The sequence below is a fragment of the Festucalex cinctus genome, chromosome 1, assembly GCF_051991245.1.
Source record: "Festucalex cinctus isolate MCC-2025b chromosome 1, RoL_Fcin_1.0, whole genome shotgun sequence".
NCBI classification, from domain to species: Eukaryota; Metazoa; Chordata; class Actinopteri; order Syngnathiformes; family Syngnathidae; genus Festucalex; species Festucalex cinctus.
The window spans coordinates 40,786,036-40,806,914 of record NC_135411.1 but is presented as its reverse complement, the minus strand read 5'-3'; the positions used below and the strand labels follow the sequence as shown (position 1 = coordinate 40,806,914).

General features: G+C 42.1%; 1 protein-coding gene across 5 annotated transcripts in view; it reads right to left on the bottom strand.

Annotated features, from left to right (window-relative positions):
* carm1 (coactivator-associated arginine methyltransferase 1) overlaps positions 1-20,879 on the bottom strand; it is a 99,299-nt gene that overhangs the window by 22,098 nt on the left and 56,322 nt on the right. For all 5 annotated transcript variants that reach the window (XM_077535661.1, XM_077535662.1, XM_077535663.1 and 2 more), the window contains exons 8-12: positions 20,277-20,358; positions 14,743-14,828; positions 13,976-14,065; positions 13,769-13,906; positions 3,024-3,113 (exon numbers count right to left, since the gene is read on the bottom strand). In XM_077535661.1, coding sequence (XP_077391787.1) covers positions 3,024-3,113; positions 13,769-13,906; positions 13,976-14,065; positions 14,743-14,828; positions 20,277-20,358 — 486 coding nt within the window. The remainder of the gene's footprint in view (positions 1-3,023; positions 3,114-13,768; positions 13,907-13,975; positions 14,066-14,742; positions 14,829-20,276; positions 20,359-20,879) is intronic.

Genomic DNA, 20,879 nt, shown 5'->3' with positions numbered 1-20,879 from the left:
CCACTGGCTCAGAAAAAAATGATCTAACAGGCCAAACAACTGGTATCCTGTCTAAAGTTGTGAATTGGACCAACGAATTAGTGTCAGTGGGGAAAGAGTCAGTGCGCCTCCAAAGCAGGTGAAAACTATAAAAATGTCTTGTCCACAAGATTTACGACCAAGCAGCTACACGTGAGCTTGCCAAAAACTGGTTCATACGGAGGGAAACTCTAAGAGTAGGCTAAAGGTTATGAGTCTAAATTTGCGTGGAGTCATAGTGCCCCCAATGGTCACGAAATAATACAGTACATATTTACAACTTCAATCCTGTGGTGCACTCTAGTGGCCAAAGAAATCCATAAGAATAACTAGGCTGATAAGTAGGAGTGGGCACATTTTAGAGTAGCCAATAAAGTTAGTTACCTTAACTCATTTGCTCCCAACAATGTAAATAAGTTTTTTTTATTTTTATTTTTTTTTTAAGTGTCCCAAAGACGTATTTATACATTATTTTTTTTTTTTATGCTAGAGCATACAGAAGGCTTTGATGCAGCCTCTCAACTGCAAAGAACATTTCCAGAAATGGTAGTTATCACACAATAGGCCAGCAGGTGGCAGCAGAGCAAAGGAGATCAACCAGGGCCATGTTGAAAAAAAAAAGCCTCAATAACTCACAATTCTAAATAGATTTGTGAAAATTGATTAAACTTAACTATATTCTAATTCTAATTGCTGCAAAATGGAAACGGATAGAATATTTTTTTCCTGATGAAAGAAGAGACTTTAATCTTTCTTTTGATAGGTTCCATGCTTTAAAAGCACAATATTCTGTGGGCCTTGCAAAAATCAGTCAAAATTCAGTAAAACAGCCGGGAGCGAACGGGATTGCTTCTGTGAAAATGGCTGGGAATGAATGAGTTCAGATGTTACAAAAGGTTTGGGCGTGGATCTAGCCAGGTTATAAAAACCAGTGCACCTCTTTGTTCTACGGACTTCTCCCTTCTGGCCAGAATATTTATTTAGTCTTATTTGTATGTCTCTGTCAAATAAAACATTGTGCCTACAGCTCTAATCCTGGCCCGGACTCTGTTAGTTTTCTAACAGTGGTTTGTTTTTTGTTTTTTTTGTTTTTTTGTAGAAAATTAATTACACATGATTCTGTACCATATTTGTCATTGTTTTGAAAAGTTAAAAAGACGTTTAAAAGAAAAAGAAAGAAAAAAAAACAGTGTGAAGCAAAGTTCTGTGCAATGAACAACACAGAACGAAGTTAAACAAAAAATATTTAATTAAAAATTGATGTTATCTTCGTTTCTTGTGCAATTATTCAAGAATGTAAAGCCTGCTGGGCAATGAGTTCGAAGTTCAAACCCACGTTGGATTCAAATACAGAAAAAAACAAAAAAAAACAAAAAACAAAACAGAGTACATGACGTGAACAAAGAGAATAAATTAATCAAATTAATCATTTGAATGTACCTGACGCGGTCTGTAAGGCTTTCTACATTTTGGCCACAAGCTTTCGCTATTTTAAATATGGTCACCAGTAGAAGTGTGACGATATATATCAATATCACGATAAAGCGGGATACTTTGTTTCCCGATAGATTATCGATACAAGATTATCGATACACCTATGCAAGTATCGCTATATTTGTAGTTAATATGCAGCCACTATACTGCTCCATTGTTCATTACTTATTGAGCAATTACTTAGTGGGCCGCTAGGGGGAGTGCCTCATAAGCATGGCGGGGAAATGTACGGAAGTCTTCAGGCAGAAGAAGACGCATGAGCTTACTTTTACTTGTGTAAGACATTTATCTGTCCAGCAACTGACTCAGTTTTGCATACGTTTCTTTGAAAAATGTGTATTATATTTTCAATTTTAACACTTTAAAACATATTTTACGTTTCGAGTTTTTGAAGCACACAATTTCTGAGGAATAATAATATTGATTTAATTGGATTTAATATTTCAGTAATTTTAATTATTTCACAGTTTAGAAAATGAAACAATTGACTATTTAACTGACTGACATGCTGCATGACAATAGTGTTAAAAAAGACAAATTTGTTCACAGGAAGTGGTCTCTGTTAAGAAGACATTTGTATTTGTTTAAAAAAAAAAATACACTAAAGTACTCACTGTGAAGGAGACACCAGTTTTAATACTGTGTTTCAGTGATGGTACAAAAAGAAACTATTTTCTCATTGAAAAAACAGTTTGTCTTGATTAGTTTTATCGTAGATTATCGTGGATTTATTACCTGACCAATATATCGATAATCGCGGTATATTTACCGTAAACGTAAGCCACTGTACCTTCCAGCATGATTCGATTCGGTGGGGTAAGACTGACCTCCTGTTTCGGTGTCGCCTGTGAAAGGCCGGTGACCGCACGATGCGTCCGCGCTCCCCGTACAGCGAGTGAAGACGGCGCCGGCCGGCACCTTCCACTAACCGTGCAGTAATTACGTTGAACCGCGGACATTGCCATCCTCCACCCGGTGCGTAGGCTGTCATACTTCATAAAATGTATTTTGTTTGGGACCGCAAAAATCTTGCCGTCTTCCGTACCTGGAAATTTATTTTTAGCAGGTGAAAACCAGCGCAAGTCGGTGACGTCAGTACGCTGGTGTAAGTGCAATGTTGCGTTCAGGTGCGCCATGGAAAATTGTCAACTCTTCTACTCCTGCATAGTCACAGCTTAGAATGACATGCTACAGAACAGAAACAAGGCACCGTTTGATTTTAAGTGAATCTGTGCTCGGAAGTACTGACCCAAATCGGTCCATATTTCAAAAAGTGCCGTCTTCGGTACCCATCCCTAACGTTAACAGAGTGCAAGCTGCGGGTGCACATGTGGAGCAATTTTTGGCGCTGTCAGCGGACCCAGCGCAATTGATTTATCCCTCTGCTTGGTTCATACTGTAAATATGGCAATCTTACTGTCAGTGCCTCATCAGTCATACAACCCAGCTCTTGTCACTGAATGGTACAGAACACAGGCTGTTAACTTAATTTAGTTATACCTACAACTCACCTGAAAAATGGATTCTTTAAATCCAAGAGGTTGCTGGACTTTGATCCAGTCTGGTCGACCTGGGCAGCAATACTGATGTCATAACTTTGTCTGTTGGGAAAGATTTTGAAATATCACTTGATGAAGAGATACACCTCAGGGCAGACGGGGGAGAAAAAGTGGTCCGGGAGACATTGACAGACCCGGCCCACTTCATGCGTGTAACTACACACACGCCCCCAGGTTTCATCTTTTTGTGTAAAATGTCATTTCCAACGATTTTCCTCTTATTTGCTTAAAATGTCAGTGGATGATCTGAAGAATCAGATAACTGAGACCTTGATAACCGGCGATCCCGATATGCTTGTTCGACTTTGGCAAAAAATGGAATACCGTTTATCGTGTAACCAAGGGCTCACATATTGAACATTTGTGAAAAGTTTGACCAAAACGTTTATTTCTTGAATTTGTGTTCAAATTTCTGCTGCTGATCATTAGTTTATAGAAAAAAAAGTTTGTTTTTTTCATATATGCAACAGTTATTGAGACACGTTAGCATAAAGTGACATTATATGTATGTATATATTTGGGATGGAACACAAAATCCATGGTTCAGTTCGGCTTTCGGTTTTGTGTTTTCGGTTCAGTTCAGTATACAGTTTTAGAAAAACCAATTATGTCTTCGAGTTAAAAGTGAATGTGTACATTATTTACAGCTACTGACTATTATTGCTGTATTAGCATTTACATCGATCGATCCATCCATCCATCTTCTACCGCTTATCTGAGTTTGGGTCACGGGGGCAGCAGCTTTAGGAGAGAAACCCAGACTTCTCCCCAGCCACTTCAACCAGCTCCGCCGGCAGGATCCCAAGGCGTTCCCAGGCCAGCCGAGAGACATAGTCTCTCCAGTGTGTCCTGGGTTGTCCCCGGGGCCTCCCACCGGTGAAACATGCCCGGAACACCTCCCCAGGGAGGCGTCCAGGAGGCATTCGAGCCAGATGCCCGAGCCACCTCAACTGGCTTTTCTCAATGCGGAGGAGCAACGGCTCGACTCTGAGTCGCTCCCGGATGACCTAGCTTCTCACCCTATCTCTAAGGGAGAGTCCGGACACTATGCGGAGAAAACTCATTTCGGCCGCTTGTATCCGGGATCCACAGCTCGTGACCATAGGTGAGGGTTGGAACTTAGATCGACTGGTAAATCGGGAGCTTCACCTTTTGGCTCAGGTCTTTCTTTACCACAAGGGACCGATACAGAGTCCGCATCACTGCAGATGCCGCACCGATGCACCTGTCGATCTCCCGCTCCATCCTCCCCTCACTCGTGAACAAGACACCAAGATACTTGAACTCCTCCACTTGGGGCAGGATCCCGTCCCCGACCCGAAGAGGGCACGCCACCCTTTTCCTACTGAGGACCATGGTCTCGGATTTGGAGGTGCTGATCTTCATTCCAACCGCTTCACACTCAGCTGCGAACCGCTCCAGTGTGAGTTGGAGATCCCAGTTTGATGAAGCCAACAGCACCACATCGTCTGCAAAAAGCAGAGATGCAATGCTGAGGCCACCAAACCGGATCCCCACAACATCTCGGCTGCGCCTAGAAATTCTGTCCATAAAAGTTATGAACAGAATCGGTGACAAAGGGCAGCCTTGGCGGAGGTCAACCCTCACTGGAAACGAATCCAACTTACTGCCGGATATGCGGACCAAACTCTGACACCGGTCGTACAGGGACCGAACAGCCCGTACCAGGGGGCTCTGTACTCCCGAAGCACCCCCCACAGGACCCCCCGAGGGACATGGTTGAACGTCTTCTCCATATCCACAAAACACATTTGGACTGGTTGAGCAAACTCCCACACACCCTCGAGGATCCTGCCGAGGGTGTAGAGCTGGTCCACTGTTCCACGGCCAGGACGAAAACCACACTGCTCCTCCTGAATCCAATATTCGACTTCCCGACGGACCCTCCTCTCCAGCAACCCTGAGTAGACCTTACCAGGGAAGCTGAGGAGTGTGATACCTCTATAGATGGAACACACCCTTGGTCCCGCTTCTTAAAAAGAGGGACCACCACCCCGGTCTGCCAGTCTCGGGGCCACCGAGGAGCTTTCCAACCACCTCAGTGACTTCGACCCCAGAGATAGGAGAGCCCACCTCATAGTCCCCAGACTCTGCTTCCTCAAAGGAAGACGTCAATTGAGCCGATTAAGTGTCAAAATAATATAGGACTGCCACAAACGATAATTTTGCAAGAAGAAGTGGTCTTTTGAGTGAAGGCAAAACAAGCTCAAGAGAAATAAATTAAGGTTGCATGTCGTTTCCCGACTTATGTAAAAAGAAAACAAAATGGAGGATCAGATTGTTTTCCGTTTTTTAACTTACAATTTTAAATGTGAAATGCCTTGTTCCTGTTCATTGGAGATGGCAACACTGGCTCCGTGTGGACGGAGGACGAACAGGCCTTCGACACGTGAATAACTGAGGACTTATGTGTGTGAATATCTCAAAACAGTGTGATGTTCGTCTCAAAAATAAACGTGCTTGCACGATGATCCACAAATGCACATTCAACTCGCAAACACAAGTCATGGAAAATGCACACACAAATTTTTTTAAAAAGATGTGAAGATCACGGATATATTTATAGATCTGAAAAAACTGAAAATCGCAAAAATGTTTGTAGATCTGAAAAACGTGAAAATTACAAGTTTGTCGATCTGAAAAACGTGAAAATTTGAGAAACTGTTTGTGGATTTGAAAAACGTGAAAATTAGGGGTGTGCCAAAAAATCGATTCATAAAAGAATCAAGATTCTCATTTATTAATCGAATCGATATTAATATTCAAAAATCGATTTTATTTAAATTAGAAATGAAGAAGAAGGGGAAAAGGCAGTTGTAGCCCACATGCTGTTTTTGTGGAAAAAGGCACTTACAATACAAAATTAATAAATGTTTAAAAAAAAAAAATAAATAAAAAAATAAAAAACACACCCTCAATGTCTCTATTTGTCATTTTGTCTTGCAAAGCAGACTGGAGTAGATCATGACAATGTTGTGCATATCTGTAAATTGAAGCAGAAATCATTTGTCAATCAAATAATTTGGAATCGAAAATCGTTTGAATCGAGAATCGGAAATCGCTTCTGAATCGAATCGTAGACCCAAAAATCGTAATCGAATCGAATCGTGAGACTGTCAAAGATTCCCAGCCCTAGTGAAAATCACAGATGCATTTGTGGACCTCAAAAACACGTACGAATCCCAAATTTATTTGTGTTTAGAATTTTTAGACAAATCTCTCCCCATACAGAAGGGGGAGCAGCGTACCATTACATGTATAGTGAAGATGGGGTGCTGTTAAACTCAACTCGGGATGTCGTGAGTCGGTGGGGAGAATACTTCGAAGACCTCAATTCCACCGACACAGAGTCTGAGGAAGCAGAGTCTGAGAACTCTGAGGTGGGCTGTCCTATTTCTGGGATTGAAGTGACCGAAGTGGTTAAAAAGCTCCTTGGTGGTAAAGCCCTGGGGTAGATGAGATATCCGCCTGGAATTCCTAATTTCCGGCTCTGGATGTTGGGCTGTCGTGGTTGACACACCTCGACAACATCGCATAGACATGAGGGACATTGCGTCTGGATTGGCAGACAGTGGTACCGACCGGAGGGTGTGTTCGAACTAAATAGACGGATTACATTTCTCAAGCCCAATTCACACTGGCTGCAGAAAGGACGCGCTGCGTTTTTCGTACCGCTTCCGCACGGCTTCCGCAAGGACTGTAATTCACGCCGTGTGCGTTGCCTTTCCGGAAACCTGCTCCCGACAGACCACAAGATCACGTTGGGTTCACCCATTAACAACCGTGTATATAGAGTCCTATTTGTAAACAATAGTCACGCTTGCCTGTTGTCACATCGATATGCTTTTTGGACATTATTTCTGGGACCTCTACCATGGCTGTTCTCCATGGGTAAGTACATTTTGTGTTTAAATAGTGTTATTTTGTCATGTTTAATTTATTCTGAGCTCATTTGTTGTCTTAAATGTCCGACTCATGTCATGCTATGTAGCTAGCTAGCTAGCTCCCCTCCCAAAAAAACAAGTTTGCAAACGGTTTTATTTGGAAATATCCCGGGTTTACCTTGATGCGAGACGCCCGATTTCCTGTCCGGATTGTGTAATTTCTTCAGCTTCACGAAATTACGCATGTGGCGTCCGGAAGAAATAGAATGCTTGCTGACCGCATCTCCGCAGTCGTTCCACACCGCAGACGCACTGCACCGCAGCTGGTGTGAATTGACACATAGACTTGAATGCCTTCTATTCTTGCGCCGTCCGTACGGCCAGTGTGAATTGGGCTTCAGACTGCCTGGTAAGTTCTATTTAGGGGTGTTGGAGGGGAGGGTACGTCGGGAAGCTGAATCTCGGATTCAGGAGAAGCAGTGTGGTTTTTATCCAGGTTGTGGAACAGTGGACCAGCTCTACACCCTCGGCATGCTCTTCGAGGGTGAATGGGACTTCTCTTCAACCAGTCTGTATGTGTTTTGTGGACTTGGAGAAGGCATTCGACCAAGTCCCTTGGGGAGTCCTGTGGAGGCAGCCTTTCCGTTGTATCCATTCAGCAGCGGTACAGTGCCGCTCCTTCAATCCAACCTGTCGCTTCTTCAAGCCAGCAAAAAAAAAAAAAAAAAGTGTGCCTTTTGTGTGCGTTCTGAAGTGAAGACATTATCCTTCCAGTCAAGAATCAGACACCAAGCGTTTGATTGGTGGGCGCTCGTTCCTGGTTGGCTGCTTCCTCGAGCGACTGTGCGTGACTGCGTATGATGTGTGACTGGAACGCGCATGCAGGAAGAACGCGGAAGAGAGTTGAGGCTGTTTGTACTCGAAGGTGGAGATTAAACGAGAATGTGTGTGTGTGTGTGTGTGTGGGTGTGTGTGTGTGAGAATGTGTGTCAGCCAGCCGCGTGGAAGCCGGCATCATTGCTAAACAGCCACATTCCGAGACTGACGAGCAGGAACCTGTTCTTTTGCTCGTTTTAATTTTGCGGCTTTTGATGATGTTTAAAATTTTCTTTTAATTTGCGCTTCAAAAAAATAAAACCGCACCGCGTTATTGCCTGTTAAAACATACGGGCTGCAGGAACACACCAGTGACTTCGGTTCTACTTTATTCAATGATTTAACAATGTACTCGCGTTATTTTTTTTTAATCAGTCTTCATTCACAAATCCATCAACGTCTGCATCTTCTGTATCCGAATTGGAACAGCTGAGCAATTTCTCCGTTAAACATGCCAGGTTTCTGCTCGCCATTTCTGGCTGTTTGTACTCGAAGGTGGAGATTAAACGAGAATGTGTGTGTGTGTGTGTGGGTGTGTGTGTGTGTGTGAGAATGTGTGTCAGCCAGCCGCGCGAAAGCCGGCATCATTGCTAAACAGCCACCTTCCTGCATGCGCGTTCCAGTCACACGTCATACGCAGTCACGCACAGTCGCTCGAGGAAGCAGCCAACCAGGAACGAGCGCCCACCAATCAAACGCTTGGTGTCTGATTCTTGACTGGAAGGATAATGTCTTCACTTCAGAACGCACACAAAAGGCACACTTTTTTTTTTTTTTTTGCTGGCAGTCAGTCTCGTTGCCGTGCAGCTGTTTAGCAATGATGCCAGCTTTCGTGAGCCCAGGCGTCCACAATCTATTCACACACGGTGGCGTACTCGCCCAACGCTGCCTCTCAGTAGTGTTAATTTCATCCAAAAAAACTCAACAAAAATAATTTTGTCAACACGCATTTTTCACCGGACTAATACTAGACTAAACTAAAACCCTCATTAATAAACAATAACTGGGACTAAATCATATACTGTACATTTTTGTCAACTAATGAAGATGAAACGAAAATGTCCTTCACTTAATAAAAACTGGATTAAAATCTATGGACATTTTAGTTCATGAACAAAACGACGAAAATTATATGATTTTGTAAAATCTTGTCTCTGCTAATCTCCATGTCTGTGACACTGTCATGTGACACACAGCACAAACACAGGAGGTGGATTCACGGTGAAAGATTTAAAGGGAAAAAAAGTCAGTTATAGTTATAATTTAACATTAATCCAATGGCTATAATGTTCCAACAATAATGTTAACGCGACTGCTAACTAATGCTAGCTAACTTAATACCTCATAGTATGGAGCCATAGTAACTGTATATATATGTATATGTAATATAGCTGTCTGCTTTGATGTGAATTTTCATCCTACTGCTCCTGTTACATCAGCTGCTCTTGAGTCAGGGCGTAGAGTTTTTAACCCCCTCACTGCTGATCAGTTCTCTGATGCCTTTGATGAGCTTTGTATCCCCACTTCAAACACAGAGGAACTCAGCTCGTGGTTCCACTCATGCTGCCTCAATATACTTGATTCAGTGGCTCCATTCAAAAGTGTGCGACCCAAAGTCAGACGTGAGCCCTGGTTCAATGAAAAAACACTTTCAGCCAAATGGGAGTGCCGCAAAGCTGAACGAAGATGGAAAAAGGACAGGTTGCAGGTCTCCTATCAGATCCTAAAAGAAAATTGGCGCTGTTGCCAGAATACTGTGAAAGAGGCAAAAAAAGAACACCTCTCGAATATCTCAGGCAAACCGTCATAATCTACATGTACTATTTGAAACTATTGATATCATACTCAAACGTCCTCAGCCAACATGCACAAACTCTTCCCCTGAAATGTGCAATAACTTTCCTTCAATTCTTTATTGATAAGATTGACAAAGCTAGAGCACTCACCACCACCAACATCACTTCTGACCCTTCCATTCAGGTCCATGGCTCGGTGGTGCTAAATTCATTTAAAGCCATTTCCCTGAGCTCTTTAGAAGATGTCCACCAGATTAAGCCATCTGGCTCCCCATATAATTCTGTTCCCCCTCATTTCTTGAAAGAGGTTCTCCCGAGTATCGGTAAATCAGTGCTGGCTATATCAACAGTAGCCTGTCTTCTGACTTGTTCCCAAACAATTTAAACATGTGTGGTGCAACCACTGCTGAAGAAACCTGGTCTGGACCAATGTGTGCTGTCAAATTTTAGGCCCATTTCCAAACTGCCTTTTATCTCTAAAATTTTGGAGAAAGTGGTACACATGCAACTAAGCACTTTCTTGGAGGAAAATAACATCTTGGAGTTTCTCCAGTCATGTTTTAAGAAAATGCATAGCACAGGGTCAGCCCTGTTACGAGTTTTTAATGACATCCTCCTGGCAAATGACACTGGAGATTATGTATGTCTCGTTCTGTTAGATCTGACTGCAGTGTTTGATACAGTGGACCACAGTATTCTGTTGGCTCCTTTACAGCACCAGGTGGGCATTGGTGGTAGTGCTCGAGTGGTTTCGATCCTACTTGGCCGACAGAACATTCTGTGTTCACCTTGGGTGCTCCGAGTCCTACACCGCCCCACTGTCATATGGTGTTCCACAAGGTTCTGTATTGGGGCCCATACTGTTCTCATTATATTTACTGCCCTTGGGCTCCATCCTTGACATGGGATCTCTTTTCATTGCTATGCGGATGACAGTCAGATCTATGTCTCGCTTAGTAAAAAGGAAGCTTTCTCATCGAGGCCTCTTTTGTCCTGTCTGGAAGAAATCAAAGCCTGGATGGCTTTAAATTTCTTGAACTTCAATGAGAAGAAAACAGAAGTTATGGTCTTTGGTCCCAGCGGCCCTTCTCATCCTGCCGACTTGGGTCCTCTGGCACAATATCTGAAGCCAACAGCCTCAAGATGGGTGTCAAGATGGACAGTGACTTTAAACTGGACCGGCATATTGCCGCTGTTGTCAAATCCAGCTTTTTTTTCATTTTAGGCAGCTGGCTAAGGTAAAAAATCTCCTATCTCAGCAGCACTTAGAAATGGTAATCCCTGCCTTTGTTACATCTCGGCTGGATTACTGTAATGCACTTTATTTTGGAATCAGCCAGTCCTTCCTGCAGAGTCTCCAGCTTGTCCAAAATGCTGCTGCTCGTCTTCTTACTGGTGCCCGGAAGAGGGAACACATAACCCCTATCCTGGCCTCTCTTCACTGGCTGCCCATGAAATTTAGAGTCCACTTTAAGATTCTTCTATCTCTCAATGGTCTTGCCCCACCTTATCTGGCCGAGCTCTTGCACCCCTACACACCTGCCCGGTGCCTCAGGTCAGCAGACCAGACTCAATTGGAGGTACTGAGGGCTAAGCGGAGGCTTAGAGGAGATCGAGCCTTTGCTGTTGCTGGTCCCTCCCTTTGGAACGACCTTCCACTAAATATTAGAATATTAGACAATCCCCTTCTTTATCCTCTTTTAAAACTCGTCTTAAAACACATCTGTATTCTTTGGCTTTCAGCGCACCATGAGACTTGTTCTTGGTGTTTTGTGGTGCGTATGAGTTTGATGTTTAGTCTACTTATTTATGCATTTATTTATGTCTTTATTCACTCACTTACTACTTATTAATTTACTGATGTAAAATGTATTTACTTGTAAACAAAAAAAAACAACAACTTGTATACACACTTCAAAATGTTTGCTTTGTTCTTGTTTTGTTACCTTATTCTTTACTGCACAACCGATATTTATGTTTATGTACAGCACTTTGTACAGCAATGCCTGTTCTTAAAGCGCTTTATAAATAAAGTTGAGTTGAGTAATTGTGTGTGAAGTTGTTGTGAATTGTTATTGCCCCTAGAGGTTACTGCTGTAATTACAACTTCCCTCAGTAACGTCCAAATTATTAATTCGTCAAAACGACAACCTATTTTCGCTACACTTGGTTTAAGTCAAGTCAAGTCAAAATAAAGACTAAAATGCTCGATTTATAGTCTACTAAAAATGGACTAAATAAAAATGGGATGAGGTTGACTAACTGTGATAAAAACTAACAAGCGTGACTGAAATTGGACTAAAACAGATTAAATTAAAAAATGGCAGACAAATTTAACACCACCCCTTTTTTTTGTTTTTTTTTTCTTTCCTTCCGCTGACTCAAAAGAGCAGCGGATCGGATTAAAGGAACGGCGCTGCACCGCTGCTGAATGAACAATGGAAACGCTGGAATGTATCCGCACCTCCCTCTGGCTTGTCAGTTTCTTTATCAGAACAAAAACAGTCTTTCCTCTAATTTTTTGACAGCATCGGGGGCTGGCCAACTTTGGCTTGTGCAAATTCAGTAGATATTTTTCAAGTGGTGCCTGGGATGGCGGGGGACGACAGGGCATTTATTTGGCATGGGGTGGGGGCACACAGGATTTGATTGCACCCTTTTTCGGGGAGATGAAGCATGAACAGAATTGCTGATGTATATTCGGCTCAATTTGCATACCATGGGTGTATTTCACAAAGCAGGTTCAACAAACTGTGAGATTAACCCTGAACAACAAGTTCACGTACCCTCAGACAGGAAACTCCGAGTTTTCGGTTCCAGTCCAGCTGATTCCAGTGAGTTATATCAACGTTGAGTAGTCACATCAGAACTTACTACCAGAGTTAAAAGACCGCCTCAATGGAGCCCCGATTCGTCGAGTCACCATGGCAACGGGGAAGCTGAGAGGGCCGCTCTCTGTTTCCGCGTTGCTTTTTTGTTTTGTTGCCCCTCTCAACCAAAAATCTCGAATTTGAACATGTCTTTATTAAAAAAAAAAAAAAAAAAAAAAAAAAAAGTGAAACACCGCAGCGGCTCCCCATAGAGGAAGACGGCGTGGGAGAACATTGCTGTTCGGGTCAATGCGTAAATTTAAATGTATAGTCCTTTGCGATCACAATACAGGGGAAACCTGTTGAATGATAGCTCATTAATTCATTTCATTTAGGTGCAATCCTGCGAGGAGAAGCACACTTGATTTAATATGAAATATAGAACACTTAGATAAAATATAAAAACATTATTCAAATAGGTATAAGAAAAAAAAAATGGAGAGCAATACTGTGTACATATGAGAGCGCATATAACTACGTCTGCTAATGTTGCAAATGTAAGGACGTAAGTTGGGCATGTAGATGATGGACTGTGATGTGAAACAGTACCGTTCTAAGAGATAACTGTCCGGAAATGCCAGCATATCTATGCGCGGTCTGATAATCTCATGATGAATATTTAATTCCCTGCACAATAATGCGGCACCTTCATCAATGTGGTCATTGTCAAAAGGACATGCCATGTTCGTGACAAAAGTGGACTTCACGCAATAGATAATAGGCGTATTTACCCAAAAAGTCGTCGTAGCGGACTGAATGAATGAGGAAATGAATTGTCATATGTCGCTGAAAGGATGCGGGTACAGGGAAAATCTCGAGGTTCATTGTGAAACACCTGCTACCGACCAGGTTATATTCATGGACCATGTTACTACGGTAACTGACCGAGAGCTTAAATTACCTCTTTTTATGAAACAGGCTAGAGTTCCCTCTTATCCTCTGGTTTCAGTTACCTCCCTTTCTGAAACAGAAAATGCAGAGTTTCCCACTTTTCAGGGTTTCTTTAGCCAGGTTTCTCACTAAACTTGCTTTGTGAAATACAACCCATATGTCAAAGAGTAACAGTGACTCAAGATATATTTGCTAAATATTTTAGTGGAACAACAACTGTCTGTCACCCATAGGCGCTTTAGGCCTTAATGGGTTCATTGGAAATTTGAAGGAGCGGTGGCTCCGATTTAGGAATACGATTTAGGAATGGTGGGCCGCCGCCGCTGAATGAATAGAACAGAAACGCTGAGCAACCATACCTTTTGTTGGCCACTAGTAGTGCAGTGCCAGACAGCGTATCCCCAGCCTTTGTGAAGAGAGGAGACTGCAGCAAACAGCGTACCTGATACCAATGAGTAAGAGGTTCTGTAGGTGCAGTGGACAACCATACTGTCACACTGTCAGGAGAAAAAAATAAATAATTAAAAGGAAGCATTATTGGTCTAATGATCTATTGTGTGACTTACGCTGATCCCATAAATGCCACGTCAAACCAGAAAGCCAGACCATGTACAAGACCTGAGTGCATCATGTGGAACTTAAAGGGGATCTCTATCCTAAAAGACAGGGGGGAAAGGTAACACAATACAGTGAAGTAGGGGTGTAACAATCTTGCCCTGGGCATGGACAACTGGAATTGACCATCTTTTTTTTTTTTTTTTTTTTTAAACGATCACGGCTGGAGAGGACAAAGGGTCCTCTATCCTCACAAAGCATCAGCCTTCAGAAAAGCCAGCGGCAATCATGTCCCCATCCTCAGGGCATGTCTACCTGCACTGAGGGCTGATGTGACAACAGTTGCTTCGCTGCATTTACAAAATTATATATATATATATATATATATATATATATATATATATATATATATATATATATATATATATATATATATATATTTGCAAATGTAAAATTACAAGAGTTTGATCATTTCAAATTAAACAAGATAATCAAACCATTAATGGAGTAACAAAATAATTGCAAATTAATTTGACAACTGAACCGAATCGAATAGTAATCCTACTGAATCAAACATCGAATCGTATTCCTACTGAATCGAACCCAACCATTTCATTTTAAAATAGAACTGTTCTTGTATCGGATCGCAACCCATGTATCGAGATGCGTATCGAATCGTCTTGATCGGAGTGATTTACACCCCTACCGTTAAGATAGATATCAAATTAATATCAATCCTCTCTCACACACACACCATAATGAATGTGTGAAAACATACCTGTAAAGATCCTCTTCTTTGGCCTCCAGAAAGTTGACTGTGTATTTCACTGATTTTGCCATCAGGATACGGATATCAAATGTGTCCTGTGGATGGAGAAATGAGCTCATCCCATCAAGCAAAAATAGTGCAAGATCTAAATGCTGCTACATACACTTCCTTCCAAACGTATTGCAACCATGAGGTCAAACCCTTCATTTTTGCTGTAGAATGGAAAACATTGTTTGACATCAAAATAGGAATATGAAATGAGAAGGATCTGATGCACAATATAGCACACTTCGTTTCAATCCATCCATTTTTCATATGACTATCCAAGTATTGGGATGTATGACAGACAGATGGATTTTATCACCCAGATGTGTTCTAATTTCTATAACATTTATTAGGATTCTCACTCAAGGATGCATCTGTTGAGGAAGGACACATCTGTACTTGCTCCTGCACTCGCTCGTGAATCTAACTACTTGTTGATTTTTGCATTGGGATTTTTAACTACATTGTTGCAGAATGCCTGGCGGAAAAAGAGCTGATGAGAATGAGGAGATAAAATCTTCTCTTAAAAAACTCAGTGGAATGGTTGCCGAATTACTTGAAATGAAGAAGAGCATTGAGCCACTTCTTCAGGAAATACAGCAATTGAAGACAGAGACACAGGAAAAAGATCGACGCATTGTTGCCTTGGAACAAAATGTGGATGATTTGGAACAAAATCTTCGTATCAACGATGTGATAGTCACTGGTATCAAGATCAAGCCGCGCCGTGGCCCTTTGAGAGCTGCGGCTAGCACGATCACGGAAGATTCTGACCAATCTTCAGGGAACGAGACTGTGGAACAGCAAGTGACACTTCAACTCAGAGATTTGGGATTAACTGTTGATCCTGCGCACATTCAGATGTGCTTTTCGCTTCCAACTGGAGGGACACGACCACCGGCAGTTCTGATCAGGTTTGTTGACAGAAAGAAAAAGATTGCTCTTCTGAGAGACCGTCACGCTTCGTGGGAAACATGACTACATCAACGAAAACCTCACCAAACGAAATGCTGACATCGCCAAAAAGGCTCGACAAATGAGAAAGAATGGACTTATCGAAAGCACGTGGACAAAAGACTGACGAATATTCAAACTAAAGATAACTCTGGTCAACTAGAAACACGAATCGTGAAAGGAGGAAAAAGGTGGAGAAAGGTCAAGTGCTAACCGGAGGACGCTAAAAACATGCTAACTACTTTCAAGCAGCTCACACTTTTAAGCAGAGCCTTTGTCACGATTGGTCAAGAAGTGACCAAGAGAAGGATCAAAGGACCGGATTCAGCAGACGAGGGTATGAATAGCGATAGACACGTCAGACGAGCATTTCACTTCAAAAGCCACCGCCTCTGGTGTTCTCAAGGCACGTTTTTTTATTTTTATTTTTTGCATCGTCGTACCTCTGACGATTCAACGTCATCTAATGAGAAATCCGGCGACGAATTTGGCGAACTCGAGCCGCATTCATTAGTTGAACGGATCCCTTCATGTCTGGCAGCAGTAGCAGCAGCAGAGATTTATCCTCGGAAGCTTCTGGAAGCCGCGGAGGTAAGCATTTTGCTCAGTGCTTCTGTAAATCGAGTGATCACAATTGTACTAGTTCAGTATACTGAATGTCACGGGAATGAAATTACTTGTATGGATGAGAATATTCAGTCATGCTTCTAAATGTTCAATGTCTGTACCACATACTAACGCAAGTTACGCAACATTCAATTACAGTTGGTGCAGCGTACACAGATGGCCCCTTCACATTCCCACGCAGTGCGACTGAGAGGTAAAAAAAACAAAAAAAAAAAAGTCAAAATACCTTGCAACAATAATAAAAGAAATACATATTGATTTAAACTATATACAGTATTTTTCTGTACTTTACAGGTAGACCCAGAAGCAAAGTTTGTAAATAGTTTGTCAAATGTGAAAATGTTGCTGTTAATGCCCTGTATAGTATGTAAATAGCACACACGCACGAGCACACACCCACACACACCCACGCACACACACACACACACACACACACACGCCTGCACACGCAAACATTCCTGTAAGTGGTCAACATTTTGTTTGTGACTGTAAACTCACTGGTAATACATTGCAAACACAGCAATCTGATGCACCACTCTGGGTTCAGTCCCTGACTCCTACTGATGGTCACCCCAAATAATATAATTTACGATGTTGTTAAAAAGACTCGAAAGGACTTGAAACTTAAAGTGTAGGACTTGTGACTCGCTTGAGGATTGTCAGTCTTGACTTGGGACTTGACTCGGAACTTGTCAGTCTTGACTTGGGACTTGAGTCATAGGTCACCCTATGTTCCTGCCTCTTCTGGAAGAAAGTATTCATGACAGCCATTTCCATTCTTTTTGCAATGTCAACCACCATCTGTCCTTCTGCATTCCTCTCCTGGATACTAAACAAACCTGCCCATCACCTCCTCATCTCTTCTGTTTCCTTCACCAACATGTCCATTGAAGTCTGCACCAATGACAACTCTCTCACTTCTAGTCACCAGGACGTTCTTAACAAACTCCTCCTTCACATAACCCCTACTCCATTTCTCTTCCCATTTAAACCATGATAGAACAATTTGACACCAGCTCCTAAACTTCTAGCTTTGCTCCCTTTCCACCTGTTCTCCTGAACAAACAGTATGTCCAACTTCATCCTCTGCATCATGTCAACCAGCTCTCTACCTTTTCCTGTCATACTTCCAACATTCAAAGTCCCTACTCTAAGTCCTAGACTAGTGGTGTTCCTCTTCTCTTTCTTCCTACGAACACACCTTCCTCCTCTCCTTCTTCGACCAACAGTCGTCCAATTTCCACCAGCATCCTGTAGGTCAACAGCACCGATGGTGGGCGTTGTTCACCCGGGCCACAACCGATCCGGTATGGAAGTCATATATTTGATTCGCATGTTTGGTTTGGCCAAAGTTTTCCGCGGATGCCCTTCCTGACACAACCCTCTGTATTTATCCGGGCTTGGGACCGGCACAAGAAGACTGGCTTGTGCCCCCTCACGGCTACATTTATTTAAAGAGTTAAACACTGATTACAAAAATAATAGTAATTTTGAGCCCTATTACTGTGTAGATCTCAGAACTCAGTGATGGAAAAGAGTGCAAGGAACATTGCTGTGCTGATATTAATTTACTTTAGACCTCTAGCTTGACATCATGGCTGACGTCAGCCTTAGAGTGCTCACTACTCAGTCGGTCGTACGTGTGCTAACAGGCTAATTGCTAACCGTCATCTTATTTTCAGTCTAGAATACGTATTAATTGTAGTACAAATGTTCTGTTCATAGCTACTGGCTCTCCGCGGTTCTCACCAGACTCCTTTGAAAAGTCTGCCGTATGCCCAAGCACTTATTTTGGGTCATACCCGACTCTGCATTTCACATAAACGTTTGCCTTTAATGAAAGCGCCTCTTTTAGTAGGAGGTTATTTCACACAGCAGAGGAGAAGATCTGCATTCTGCACCACACAGTTTGTTGCTGCTACTGCATATGGACTATTAGCCTGTCCGTTCTGCCGCGGAGCAAGTTAGCGTAGCGCAGCTAGCGCATCGCGCTCTCAATCATGGACTGTGCTTGCCAACTTGTCAAGCAGCTGCAATGCAAAACAAAGTAACTCCGGGTGACTCGGTGACAGCATGACAGACGCAGCACCATTAACCATTTCGGAGCTGGCTAGTGTGTGCACTGTGGCATGCCATTGATTTGTGAACTTGGGTGATAAGAGCACTTTAAAGCGATACACCACTTAATCATTTTCCAGTATTGGGTTAGGCATTGTGTACAAACAAATAAAGGTGCACACGTCTCTGGCATCTTATTCCCTGAATTTTATTTTAAACCGATTAAGTGTCCGAATTCGAATGTACCGTGAGGAACGCCATGTTCCTGGTCACATGCTCGTGATGATGTATCCTGTGCGTAACCGGAAGCCGTCTTTGCTTATTTCAATGGGAATTTGCTGACATAATGGGGAAGAAAAAGACGTCTTTGATCCCAAATACTGTGGCAATTCTGCTCAGAGTAAAGTCCTCAACATGTCCAGTTTCATGTCATTCCGTGTGGGGGTGAGGCGGTGGGGGGTGGCCGCTCCCAATGTGGGCTACTGCGTGCTTAGCACACGACATGTAGTTTAGCCAAGCAGAGTGAAAGTCACCTGGATGTTTACCTTCCACTTCGACTCGCCGGTGGGTGGATTTGCCAGTATTATCCGGCTTTTGGTGTCCTCCGTGGCTGTACTGCTTTTGAAGAAGTGCTTCTTTGTTGTAAGGCGTAATTCCACCTTTGATAGCCGCCGTGGGACGCGATAATTCCTCGAGTTCTATGTTGCCACTGGCAGCTATGTAATTCAATGTGTATTTTACGCACGCGATACGTCATGATGATACCGTGACTGTCCAAAATGGCCGATACAGTACTTAACGCAAAAATATTCATAAAAAGTGCTATAAAATCATAATTGCTCAACATAAATTGGCATTTTTTTCAGGGAAGAGTTGAAATTAAACATTTCACAGAAAGCTGGTTAGTTTTTCATAAGTCTTGTGTTGCTTTAAAGAAAATCGCAGCTTTGACAATCTCGCAACCGCACTTGCTGAGATCGCAATTTCAGTGTCAAAATGATATATCCTTCAGCCCTACTTAAAGAGATAGTTCGGATTTTTTTACATGAATCTCTATTTCATCCTCACCTCCAGTGTGTGCGATCAGCACTGACTAACCCCTGAGACGGTTCTGTGACAGTAGTCAGTCAAGTTGGCTGGGGCCACTTAAATAAAGCGTTTTTCTTCTAAAAACAATTTGTGTTCAAAAGAGTGATACATTTGCACACAAAATTCCCTCCTGAAAAAAAGTCAGAATCCATTACTGCCGGGCACTATTTTTCTGTTCATCCGTATCACTGAGCACACATGCTTTCCATAAACGTTATTTACGTCACACAAACTCTGTGTGGCTATTAGCGCTGGCATTAGTGAATTAGACGTTCACGTATATCAATGAGTCTCATTTGCATTGCGGTGGGCATATTTTGCGTCAAATGTATGCAAATGGCCTAATTTACATACCTGCAAATAACACCGGCACACCGTGGCGCAATCTGGTTGGCAGCGACTTAGAGACGGATTTCCCCATCTGTGCGTTTAGTGAATTAGGCGCTCCCGGATTGCTCCACTTTTACCGGTTAGTGCCATGCAAAGGCGACGCAAAACTCTAGTATTGTTTTTTTTTGTTTGTTTTTTTGTTTTGCTGCGGTCATGTTTTAGGAAGTTCAAATCTTATTTCCTGTACACCACCACTTCTAGGCTCACCATCAACCCACTAGCCCCAAAAAGCTGCTTCTCAACAACTTGATCATCTCAATCATTTCACATGGGGAGTGTAACAATGCACATATTGGTTTGGACATTTTCTGCTTGCATACATTTACTACCACAATGACCATAAAACCTAAAAGACCTATTGAGGATCCTGGTATACATACCACAATTGGCTGGCGGAAATACTCATCCACTGCTGCACCCCGCAATGCAGAGAGATCTACACCATGGAAGGAAGGCTGGTACCTGAGGGCAGGAAAAAAAAAATTAAGCAATCTGTGATAGTTTTATATATATATATATATATATATATATATATATATATATATATATATATATATATATATATATATTAGGGGTGTTTAAAAAATCGATTATGCGATATATCGCGATACTACATCGCGCGATTCTCGAATCGATTCAATAATCGGCAGAATCGATTTTTTTTTTTTTTTTTTTTTTTTTTTTTTTTTTTTTTTTTAGGATTCACACCTTGAGCATGGAAGAATGTGAACGGAACATTAAGCCTTAATATTTTATTTTAATGCTGTTCAAACATGAAACAGATTACAACCTCTATAAGACTGAAATTTCAGATAAATATATAATACATTTTCATATAAATCTTACACTCTACAAGCTTACTGATTAGTATTTTCTAAATTTGAATGAAAAAAATCGCAACAATCGACTTATAAATTCGTATCGGGATTAATCGGTATCGAATCGAATCGTGACCTGTGAATCGTGATACGAATCGAATCGTC